The following is a 13,163-nucleotide window of genomic DNA, read 5'->3' as shown; positions in this document are numbered from 1 at the left end:
AACAAATTCATGGCTAAGGTATTTATTTAATTCGCCACTAGACTTCTGGCTGAACAATACTCACGAATATTCTAACCGGCCCATACTGACTACATTGATGAAAGCTTCATCTGCAAGCGCATAGGACTTTCCGAGGTGAACTTGAGCACTGACTTGGTGTACTGGAAACTTCAGCACCTAAGAAAAGTCACGTCTCCTGGTTCGTATATGGTCCATTCTGCTATACTGAGGGAAGCAGCTTCAGTCCTGGCAACACTGCTTAGCATGATGCTCACACATTCACTAGGCCGAGGCACATTTTGCGAAAATTGGAAGCTGGTTCACATCACACGAATCTTCAAAGGAATTCGATGCAACCAACCTTCAAGCTACCGACATGTAACACTTTTCTCTATACCTTCAAAAATTATGGAGTCCCTGATATGCGATGGTATACATGACTATTTATTATCTTTAAGCTTCTTTTCACCCTAACAGCAAGGTCCGTCATCTATCTAACTGACTGAAAAGCAAAGTGAAACCTTTGAAACTTTTCATGTCTATTCTATTTCAATTTTAATCATCTCAATATATGAAGTCTGCTTATGTTCGTATTTATAATTATTACTGTTATTATTATCATTATTGGTCTCTCGACACATTAGATATTCTCTTCATCTCTTCTTGTCCTTCTAAACATATTTTATTCCCAAACATCCAAAGTTTATAACTAAAAACAAACAAAAAACTCGATGTTACAAATAAGCTTTTCAGATTCATCTTATCTTCATCACACATATATATAAAATATAGAAATTTATATTTAAATTATCCTTTGCAATTAATTGTGACTATCATAGCATCATTCTAAATTATTATTATTGCACTAATGTTTATACTAATACCCGGTTTCACTCTGTATACTGTTACATAAATCTACACGTATTTATCGGAGTGCAGTAAAGGTTTATAATTATTGTTACTATTATTGTTATTATTATTATTTTTAAATTATTCGTTTATCTCAAAAGTCTATATCCATTACACTATTATGATCATGGTTGGACCCTTTCACTATGTGTTCATTTCTTTTCTCTCTTTTTTTTCCTCCTAAATAAATATTATTCTTAAGATTACGAAGCTTTGGATTAAGGCAATAATTTGTGTTACGCTGAATTCAACTTATCAGACTCGTTTTATCTTCACTATGTATATACACCTCATACACATTGATTATCTTTTGCACTTAATTGAAACTTTCATAGCATCACCCAAAACTATGACTGTGCTCGCACAAACACTTATTCTAACGTCATATCTTACCGCAATAATAAGTTATTTACTTATTAATTTATTCTGTTTTATTTTATCACTCGTTTTTGCTATACATACATAGTTGTTTATTCTTGTTCCGCGTTAAGATATTTACGTATTCTGCGACTCCTTTATTTCTATTTCCTTAGTTTCTTCCTTTCCTCCTTCAAAATCAATTCAAAATTCCTGCCAATTACGCAGAACCTGATTTATTATTGCTATCCTATTATTAATATTTTATTTTTCCTTCCTTTCTCAAACATGGCAAATGTAATGCTAACATTATTGAAAATTGTGTATTATTGTATTTTTGAAGAAACCCGAAATGGTTTCTTCACAGCACTTATGTACCCATAAGATGTCTGTGAATAATAATAGTAATAATAATGCCCTTTAGAGGTTCCATAAGTCGAAAAAGATCTAGGAGTGTCGGTACCCTAAGATTTGAACTTTTATGCTACGACAAAAACTCCTTTTGAGCAAACCTTGCACTGGTAACGCTGAAGTGCATTTTTAGCCAGTTAGACAGAAGAACTCTCCACATAATCTTCAACAGTTCCATTCGACACCACTTAGAGTATGGAAACATAGTTTTTCTCATTCATTCCAAAAGGATAAGGACACTGGAATGTATCCAACGGAGAGCCACGAAATCAGTTCGACGACTCAAATTCAAGCCTTATGAAAAGCGCCTGCAACCACTATACCTTTACCAATCAGAGTACAGGGGTCTTAGAGATAACCTTGTAATGACTTACGGTATCTTTATCACTTCTGGACGTCCTCTTAAACACCTACTGAAGTTTAGCTCCAACACAAACCTGAGGAGTAACATCCAGAAAAAAGAGACACAACTCAACATAACGAACTGTAGACACAACTTCTGCCCCCTAAGAGTAGTCGAATGCTGGAATTCGCTGCCGGATGAGCTGGTCGAAGCGACTTTCCAGGAGACATTTAAGAGAGAACTTGACATATTCTTAAAGACTAAGGATAGTATCTTACTACGATCTACCAGTTTCTTTTTCCTCTCTTATCGATAATATACCTAGGTTCCTGCCTGGAAGTATTGTTGATCCATTGCTACTAGACAAGGAAGCTCGTTAAGCAATAACTCCTACTATTCAGTCCACAACCATTTGAACCACATCAGGTGAATACAAGGCCTTTCGAACGAGAAGTTTAGTCCTAACGTGATTTGCATTTCCCAAACTTTTACTGTGTTCTTACTCAACAAAAGTATCATTTCCGACCTAAAGAATCTATTCAGAGCTAAACGTTCGGCAGATTACTTTTTTCGAGTTTCACTCAACTTAATAGTTAACTGTGGTTTTGCCTCAGCTCACTATCGTTTTTTAGTTTTCACGTAAAGGCTAGTTTTTAGCTTATTGTAAACCATTTTTATCCATTTTTGCCAGTTTTTGTATACTGTGTTTCTTTTAACGGTCCTTCGACTTACTGCTTGTATTTATAAGACAGTCTTAATCATTAGCCATGAGAAATTCATGCAAAAGACCTGTTTGCCGTTTCGCTGTTACATCTGGCATGCAATGTGACAACTTCAAAGGTTGGTTCCACGAAGCGTGTGCAGATCTAACAGCAACAGCCTATAGCATACTCAGCAAGTCTGATCGTATGTGGGTATGCGTTACGTGCAATCCTGATACTATAGTTATGCTGGGTACCATCATAACCCTACTAACAGGTCTGAGGAATAAGTTGTCTAAAAACTTGGTAAATGACGGTATCCCGATGGGCAACAAAAGAGGAAGTGCAAACAAGAATAGGGATATCGACAGGTCGACTATCGACGGTGCACGTAAATGATATGCTGAAACTCAGCACCATATTAACATCGACGGTGATCGACTCCCTCAGTGAACTTGGGTCCCCCAGGGAAAAGTTGAATGAAACAGTGGTTCCCAAAAACCCTGTAGGTGGTTGGACCCACGTTAACAGGGGTAAAAAGGACCAAGCGTCACTGCCGAAGCTGAACATCCCAAGTACTGCGCGGAAATCAACTGGTGACTTGGCAGCACAGTCTACCCTCAAGACTGTCCGCCCGGTCATCACCGAGCCTAGGAATCGAAAACGCGCTTCAACATCCAAACAACAAGGTACCGTACCTAGACGCCCTGGGAAATCAATTACGGTTCGTGACGACTCTGTCATAATCATGAACCTTATTGACAACCCTGACCTTCCTCTCAGTATGCAGGACAAAAATGATAGGATGCTCCGGGGAGCATTGATCAAGAGGCTTGAAATCCCTAGAATAGAGCCTTTGACGGTCACACGGCTCACTTGGGGGAAGGACTCTAACCACCAAAACCACCTGAGTCTGCTTCGTGTTACACTTAAGAATGCTTCCGACGTAGAGGACGTCCTGTTAGCGAGTCACTTACTGAAATCCGATGGGAACGTAATAATACTGCCCGACATACCGTATTCTGAACGAAGTCTCATCCGGAACATCCATAAAGAATCTCGTGAGGCAATTTTCTGTGGAAGAAATATCATTGTACAAGGTGTACCGGAAAATATGGACCCAGCTCAAGAAAACTCTGATATTCGGGAATGGAAATTCATCAAGCATTCCTTGAAACTCAAAAACATATTGACCCAACAGGTGACGCGACTGGTCAAGAAAAACGGAGACTCTAGACCCCGGCTGTTGAAGATAAACTTTCCCTCCTCCCACATGGCGGCTGCAACTCTGGAAGCATTTCGTGCCAACAGACGTCGGTTGCTAACTGGCATCCATATGTATCCGGATAGGCCACATGACGCCAGGATCAAGCACAAACGCAAGCTGGAGCTGACAATTCCGCTTGTGGACTGTCTTGATCATAAAAAAACGTGTAAAGGACAGGGACTACCAACTCCGTAAACAGTTTATAGGTAGGCTACCTGTCAACTCACGCAAGGCTCATATAGACACACAGGAAGAAGCTAACGCTTTCCAAATTGAAAGCATAAATTGCTTATATATGAACGCTGCGAGTTTGGCAAGAAAAATGGATGAGGTACGTGAACTCAGCAACGCTAGGAATATCCGAAACTTGGATATCGTCTCAGTTTGAGGACCAGGAGTTAGCAATACCTGGAATGTCTTTATTTCGCAACGACAGGAAAATTGGCATGGGGGCGGGGTAGAATTATACATACGACCATGCCTGGAGGCGCACCGACTTCACAACCAAGAGATTTTCAATCTTCATGAATCAGTATGGTGCTCAGTAAAATAGTCTACCACCTCGAGGTGTCTAGTTGGGGTCATCTACAGGAAGCCCACTGCTGACATCGAGTACGACAATCGTTTCCTGGAAGGATTAACTCGCTCTACGCGTCTCCGAGGTGACAACTCTACTGAAGCTCGGTTCTTCAACCTCATCGATGATCTGGGGTTATTCGAAAATGTGAAGTCGGCAACTCGTTGGAGAAACAGTCAGACGCCGTCGTGCTTAGACTGGGTATTCATAAATGAAGAACTCCTAGTCGACGACCTCCGAATCCTGGCTCCCCTGGGGTGAAGTGGTCATACAGTCCTATCCTCCAGTTTTGTCAGCAAAACTGAGCTAAGATATCCCACTAACAACAGGCGCTGGAAATTCAAACGGTTGGATGTGTTAGCTATACATGACTATCTATAACAGGTTGATTGGGATGTTCAACCTCAACTTGAAGTGGATGCTCATTGGGATTTCTTACTACATATGATCTTATTTGCTACTGAGCATTCAGTTCCTAAAATAGTCTCAAAAAGCTACAAACAACCTACAATCATCAAGAACCACACTTGTCGTTTGCTAAGCCGCAAAAGGCACTGTTTGGCCGAATATAAACGAACTGACAATAACGGCGTGTACAGGCAATACAAATATATAAGGGACATATGCACAAAGGCAATAAGAGAAGACAGGCTTTAGTACCAGACCAAGCTTATCGGTAAATTTGTCTCCAATCCGAAAAGCTTATTCCGTTGCACAGCTTCTCTTCGACAAGGCAAAACTGGAGTTTCTTAACTGCTAGGTCCTAATGGTCCGACCAATAACGACGGTGATGACGCTAAGCTTTTGGCTGAACAATACTCTCACACATTCCAGCTGACCCACATCAACTATACTGACGAAAGCTTTACCTGCATCTGCACAGGACTTTCCGACGTGGACCTGAGCTCTGACCTGGTGCTCCGTAAACTGCAGCACCTAAGAAAAGACACTTCTCCCGGTCCGGATATGGTTCATTCTGCTATATTGAGGGAAGCAGCATCAATCCTGGCATTACCACTTAGCGTGATGTTTTCAGACTCGCTAAGCAGAGGCAAACTGCCGGAAATTGGGAAGCTGGCTCACATCACACCAATTTTCAAAGGAGGTCGACGTAGTGAACCCTCAAGCTACCGACTAGTGGCCTTTCTCTCTATACCTTCTAAAATTATGGAGTCTCTAATATACGATGGTATAGACGAATACTTATTATCCCTAAAGTTCTTCTCACCCCAACAACACGGTTTCAGAAAGGGTCATTCTTGTATGACCAACCTGCTGACTGAGGTGGATAGATGAACAACCATCCTTGATCGCAAGGGGAAGGTGGACATTATTTGCCTTGATTTCTCAAAAGCTTTTGATAGGGTCAATCACATATGTCTTATCAATAAGCTTAGACGATTGTGTATCAAACCCCCTCTGATTGACTGGCTCACTTCATATCTAGAAAACCGACATTTTAAGGTCACGGCTAACTTCAATTTCTCTCAGGGTATGGAATGTCCTAGTGGGGTCCCCCAGGGCTCAATACTAGGACCTCTTCTCTTCTTGATTTACATTAACGATCTTCCTCAACAAGTTACATCTGACTAATGGCTTTTTGCTGATGATTTGAAACTTTGGAGAGAGATTCGTAATCAAAAGGATAAACTGGCACTTAAGGAGGATCTGACTCGACTTCAAAGTTGGGCAGATGAAAACGGACTTACTTTTAACACCTCAAAGTGCAAAGTAGTCCATCTGAGACATGTTGCAGACTATAGTTACAACTTAGGAAACTCCTCTCTAGAAGTTTCCCAAGTCGAAAATAATTTAGGAGTGTTGGTACCCTACGACCTGAAGTTGTACGCTAACTGTGACAAAAACGCATTCCAAGCAAACCTTGCACTGGTAACATTAGAGCGCATTTTTGGCCAGTTTGACGGTAGAACCTTCCGTATAATCTTCAACAGCTTTATTCATCCCCATCCAGAGTACGGGAACATAGTATTTCCTCCCTACCTCCAAAGGGATAAGGACACTCTGGAACGTATCCAACGTCGAGCCACGAAATCAGTTCGGGGACTCATATTCAAACCTTATGATGAGCGCCTCCAATCACTTAACCTTTACTCGTTAGAGTACAGGCGTCTTAGAGGTGGTCTTCTTATGACTTACAGTGTCCTTAACACTTCTGGTCATCCCCTTAAACATCTACTTAAGCTTAGTCACAACATTAACCTAAGAGGTAACACCTAAAAACTGGAGACTCAACATAGCAGAAAAGACTACAGACGCAACTTCTACTCCTTGAGAGTTGTCAAATGCTGGAATTCGCTGCCGACTGAGCTAGTCCAAGCGACTTCCCAGGAATCCTTTAAGAGGAAACTTGACTTATTCTTAAGTACTAAGGATAACATATTATTTTTATTTACCAAATTCTTTTTTTCCTCTATTATCGTTCATATACCTAGGTTCTTGCCTGGAGGTATTGGTGATCCATTGCTACTAGACACGGAAGCCCGTTAAGCGAAAGCTTCTTCTATTCCGTCCTCAACCATTTGAATCATTTGAAGGTGAATTCGAGTAACATAGATAAGCATGATATAGTAAAACTGCATATTTATTTCTAAATATTCATAAAGGGTTTTTCTATTTCTTCGAGACCAATGGAGTCTTAAAAGAGACCAAAAATCCATCCATGATCAACTTTCAATTAAAAAAAACGTCGTGACCTTTTTATCTCTTCATTATGATTCTGGGATTTACAGGTATGACCTTAATGTTTTATTAACATTCATTGACATGTTAGACCGTTAATGAATATGATTCCTTAAGCAGTACATCTACGTCTGGCTTATTTAGTTTCCCACCAATTTTTCTTATCCTGTTCCTCCTAGCTCCACAATATCATCGTAGTTTTAAGCATCTCTACTGAATTGTGTCATCTTTTTTTATCTCTAGTGTTTTCACAATTAGAAACTCGTGAAAACACGATTTCCTGCAAATAGTGATGCTGTCAGACACTCGTCGTTGGTCGGAGAAGTTCGTTATCAAGTACACTTCGCTTTAAACTATATTTAACTTTTCTTAGACATCCTTGGCATGATGTTGTCAGTTCTGTACAATTTAAATATCCCAACCCATACAATCCAAACGTACTAAACATAGATGTTGTCAATCGTCAGGTCGATCTTACCGGTGGTGCTATGCACAGTTGCAAACTGATTAACTCTTCATGGCCCATGTTTCACATGGGTCAACTGAAGGCAGTGGAATATAGTTGTATTCAAGTTCAGAACAAACGAATGGTCTCTGACACAGTAAATATCGACTTCCAAGGTGTGCTCAATGGTACGGAACATATGGAGTATACTGTTCACCCCGAAAACGCAGATTGGTGAGTTCAACATTTTGATGGAGTTTTGTTCTCTGAGCTGGATGGTTTGGTCGTGGAGCTTTCATCGTTCTTCTGAGTGACATCACCAGCAAAACCTCCAGGTAGAAGTGAAGTGTTCAGGTTTCTCCGCATATAGCTCACAGCTTGTCCTGTAGACCTCGAGAAATTCGAACACTTCACTCCTACTTGAAGTTTGCGCTGATGTCGTTCAGAAGAACGATCTAATCACCCAGCTCTGAGGACAAAACCCCATCAAGATCATCCACCTTGGGTACAAATTTCCACAATCTCATCAATATTTGTACCACCCAGATCTCACTTTATTTTACCTGTTCCAAATTGTTGACAATAACACCCTGTTTAGGTTGATTATGGACACATTATATACGTCTTGATTGTCCATCATAAGCGAAAATTATCCTCCAAATCCAGACAGGATATCTTTTTTTACTGCACATTGGGTTAATTTCAACTTATACAAACCACCTTAATACAGAACTAGTTTAAGGAGCATGGACAAATGGATGTGACTAGCAAAGAACCTATTACGGTTGTACAATAACCGGAAGTTCTTTCTCAGAGTGCATACTGATGATAGAGTCCTCGCTTGTTAGCACAGTGTTGGTATAAGCAAACGTTTGACGTTGGAGCGTCATTCACACTCAACTACTTAGGTCTCAAAATCCATTGTTTTCGTTGACAAATTCCGCCCTTTTCTTAACGCCAGTAACACTGATTTCATCAATTATGTGTCGCAGATATTTCGCACATACTTCTGACCCTGATGTGGAAGTTAAACCCTAATAACCAACTTAGTTGCAATATTTTATACATAAACTTGGCAATAATCCATGCCAGAGTACTGCGGATTAAAATTAAAGGGTACTATAACAAAAGTTATTTGTAAACATGGTCATTTCATGTTGCTCGATACTCGTTTATAATGATTTGTAGCACACATGGGGTTCCTAAGACCATTAGTATGTTGGAAAGTTTTGTGATTCAGTCTGCTAAAGTGGGCTAATGGCATGTTTAATAAAGGCTTTTTAAGCGTTTTTCTCTATTTCCCTCCCATAAAACATCTGACCATTCACGGACTTACTACTCAACGCTCTGTTTTGTTTTACCCAGGGGACTTGTCAGTCAGTCAGTCAGCTACAACGTAGGACCAGGCACATATATGCATCGGTCCAAGTTGCCATACCTCGTTAGCACAACAAGATGAACACCGGATTCATAGAAGTAATTAATTTAGTGGTGGTAGTATATAAGGAAAGGTTGTATATAAGGATATAGTACAGGAAGGGAGATATGAAGCAATTGTAATCTTAAGGTTTAAGGGAAGATAAAGAGTGTATACACCTACGCCATTGTGATCGATTCTGAGTCATGTCACACAGAGTCTCCAACCATTGGTTACGATAGTCAAGCGGACCCCAACCAGGTAGTCTGCATCTACCAACATGGCTCAGACCACAAGTTAGTGACTTCAAGCACTGATGCCATGTTTTGGTTTGGCCGCCCCTAACTCTCTTCCAACCATCCCCTACACTAGTCAACATTGCGAGTTGTGGTAATCGGTGTTCAGGCGTATATAACACGTGGCCCAACCATCTCAATCGATGAAGATTCACAACTCCATCAACTGATTTACCATCATTCCCTAATACCCTGTGTCTAACCTCACTATTACTTACCCGGTTATCCCAGCAGATGCGACCAATATTTCTAAGGCATCTGTGGTCAAATACTAGTAACCTACGAGTATCTTCTACTCTTAATGGCCATGTTTCACAGCCGTAAAGTAGAACAGAGCGAACTGCTGCGCAGTATACTCGTCCCTTAATTGATAGACGGATATCTCGTCTTCGCCATAGGTGACGTAAGTTGGCAAAAGCCAAACGAGCTTTTTGAATCCGTGCTGAGATTTCGTCAGACACCAACCCATTAGGGCTGTTCAGACTTCCAAGATAAGTGAAGTTGTCCACGCGTTCGACTACTTCACTCCCTATCCTTAGTTCGGGTGTTGACGCAGGCCAGTCCTGGAGTAACAATTTACATTTGGATGGGGAGAAACGCATCCCAAACATCCTGGCATTATTACTGAGTTCCAACAGAAGACTCTGCATTTTGTCAGCGTCTTCACCAAACAGGACTATGTCATCTGCGTATTCTAAGTCGCTTAGTGGTCCCCCTGGTAGGAGATCAATTCCTGTAAATTCAGTCGACGAGAGTGTTATTTCCAGCAACAGGTCTATAATGAAGTTAAACAAAAATGGGGATAGTGGACAGCCTTGACGTACACCACTTGAGGTTGTAAAATCATATGACAGTTCGCCATAAGCTCTCACTCGACTGATAGTGTTCGAGTAAAGAGCCTTCACAAGGTTTATGTACTTCTCAGGTACACCTTTCAATGACAGACACTGCCACAGAACCTCTCGGTCTACAGAGTCAAATGCTGCTTTCAAGTCAAGAAAAACTATCATTGTCGGACGCCGATAAACGTGTCTGTGCTCTAAAACTTGACGAATGGTGAATATGTGGTCGATACAGCCACGACCAGGTCTGAAGCCAGCCTGATTTTCTCGTGTTTACAGTTCACGAGTCTTAGCAGGGGACTTGAAACATGGTGATTGAAGGTGACAAAAGAAATTCGTTGTTTTCAAACCTAATTTTTGTTAGATATGAAAGAATAAAGCAAGATAAAATGATTGGAAGTTGCATATTTTACTGGTGGTTGCCACAAAATAATATAGTAGGATTAATAAATTCCAGATAGACGAGTTTCTGTTTATTAGGACACCTATTTATAATCCTTTCATTTTAGTGACTTCTCTTTTAATGACGCTGCAGCGTGATCCGTCGAACTCTTTTCCGTCTGCTGTAGTATACGTCAACTAGACCCTCTTGCTTTTAATTATATGCATAGTTCAAAGCTGAACATTAAGGTTTCGTTTCAATTAAATGGAAGTTGAACTACCTCATGTTCCGAAGTACTGAATTTTATTCTTTAAAAAATGGTTTTTGTTAAAAGCAACTTAGTGATTTTGATGATACATCTGATATGGGGGTGGGCAAGCGTCAACATGGTAGTTAGGCCATAGTTTGATTGCTAAGTGACTTATAAAACTTGTATCTAACCTTTTTAAACGAATTTTACTGTTTTAATTTTTTGTTTACTTTCTACATAACTCTGTCGTTTTACAAGAGAAAACATTTTGTTGACTAGTTTTACTATCTTGTGACGGAGTCGCCTCATCAGTTCAGTCTAAATGAGTAGTCAACAGCCGATAAAAATTCATATTAATTCAGAGAATTGATTTCACATTCGCTTAAATAAACTACATTTCTCCGTTGTAACCACATCGTTACGTTGTTCACACACTATTATTTTAGTTGCGTAACTCAATTTCAAGCAAATGATTTATACTGCTAAATTGAATGAAATTAACTCACCTATAGTTTCTGCCTAAAATGCACCAAAAGTCATTCCGTAGTTGTTTTGGTGGATTGGAACGGTAATCGGTACTTTCGATATTTTCTAAGATTATATGAACTTAACCTCAACAGATGTTTCTCACCTGGTGTTACTGGTAAACACCATTTGATTTCTCTAAATTTGCTCCTGCAGTATGTTTATGTGTAATCAAGTCTGACATCCAGCATACTGATAAACAAAACCCATTTGCGATACTCTCTTTTGCTTCACGTGATTTTGATTTATGTTACACTCTACTCGTATGACTATTAAAATGATTTAGTAGACCACTACCAAATCTGCATCTTTGACCATAACTATCAGCTTTATTTGTTTTACAGGACTGTTCTAGAGCATTCAATTTCAGTCAAAGCGTTCTCACTTATTGCAATGTCAGCTGTGAGTATGAGTAAACAAAATGCACATCAGGTACGTCCTAAAGTTTTGACATTGTTTGTTCGATTTCTGTATCGTACTGAGATATGTCACATTTAAATTACAAGACAAGTAAAATAAGTACTTCGGTCATCGTTTCGTCATTCCATTCTGTACTTTTTACCTTTGTAAACTATAGCAGAATGAATTTATGAACATTAAACAAAAAAGTGATGTTATTGCAAATACAGTTAACTTCTATCCTAAAAACACCATCATTTGTATGTATTTTGTCTGGCCAATTTTTGATGAATTCTGCGGAACAAAAAATACATCATCGATATTAGACAACAGATCTCATGAATCCTGTATTACTCTTTGCTTAAGTTATTATTCAATAATTTAGGAAACCAAATCAAGTTATTTAGTTACAAACTGAAATATTCATCTATCTGGTTGAATTTCGACATTTAACTGTTAACTCTGACCGTTCCGCTAGCATTATTGAAAAACTTAGTATATATTGTGATATTGTGTAAGTATCTACTGTATGAAGCATCACATAGAAGAATTGCCAATAAATGGGTTGTAGAGTTTAACCCTAAATTATTTTCGTTTGTCTATTAGTATATAGTCTGTTTTTTAATTTGGTCTTATCTCAGTTGTTCTGTCTTTAAATTGTTATTGATATGACTATCAAATATTTACATCAACTTCGCTTTCATATAAATGATATATATTACAATTTGATTCTTTTGGATTGATAATAACTTGTTTTATTTTTGACTTAGGGTCGTAAGGCTTTGAACTGGGTTATTGATTATCGTCTTCCAGTAATCCGTTCATCTCACAGTGATCAATTTAGTGACCTCACTGGTACCAATGCTCCTGAACAACTTGATACACTATTATCGAGTCATGTGCCTTCCTTCTCAAACCCAACTGTTCAAACTGTGGATTCACCCTTCCAGACATCCGGACTTGTTACTTTAACCTCACCTGCTCTGTCATCATCATATCAGAAGTCTTCCAATTCACCATTTTTTGCCGACATTCCTAGACATATTCCTCCCAGTCCACAGTTTTCTAAAGATTTTGTTATTCAGTCCAAAAACGACCCCCTGGAATCAACATTGGAGACACTTTCTCGTGACGTCACATCTATTACCGACACCATAGTTAAACGCTCTCAACGAGTAGCACGTCTTTTTTCCGGAATTGACGAATATGTAGTTATTCTTTAAATTAAATTTTTAGCTGCCTTTCACGTGTTCCTAACTTTTCCCTCTCTTGTACATTATGACCGCTTTTTTATAGGATAGTAACAATACTGTTTCCACTTCTACTCTTAAAACACAGAACT

General features: G+C 39.3%; 1 protein-coding gene across 1 annotated transcript; it reads left to right on the top strand.

The window, feature by feature from the left end:
- Window positions 1-7,298: 7,298 nt before the first annotated feature.
- On the top strand, window positions 7,299-13,163 carry Smp_036250.1 (msf1/px19 related). The gene is made up of 5 exons (XM_018794199.1): window positions 7,299-7,315; window positions 7,357-7,601; window positions 7,639-7,944; window positions 11,767-11,854; window positions 12,592-13,163. The coding sequence occupies exons 2-5, from the start codon at window positions 7,558-7,560 to the stop codon at window positions 13,042-13,044; spliced, it is 891 nt and encodes a 296-aa protein (XP_018648635.1). The 5' UTR covers window positions 7,299-7,315; window positions 7,357-7,557; the 3' UTR covers window positions 13,045-13,163.

Source organism: Schistosoma mansoni, chromosome 1, assembly GCF_000237925.1.
Source record: "Schistosoma mansoni strain Puerto Rico chromosome 1, complete genome".
Lineage (NCBI taxonomy): Eukaryota > Metazoa > Platyhelminthes > Trematoda > Strigeidida > Schistosomatidae > Schistosoma > Schistosoma mansoni.
This window is presented reverse-complemented; position numbering and strand designations above follow the sequence as displayed.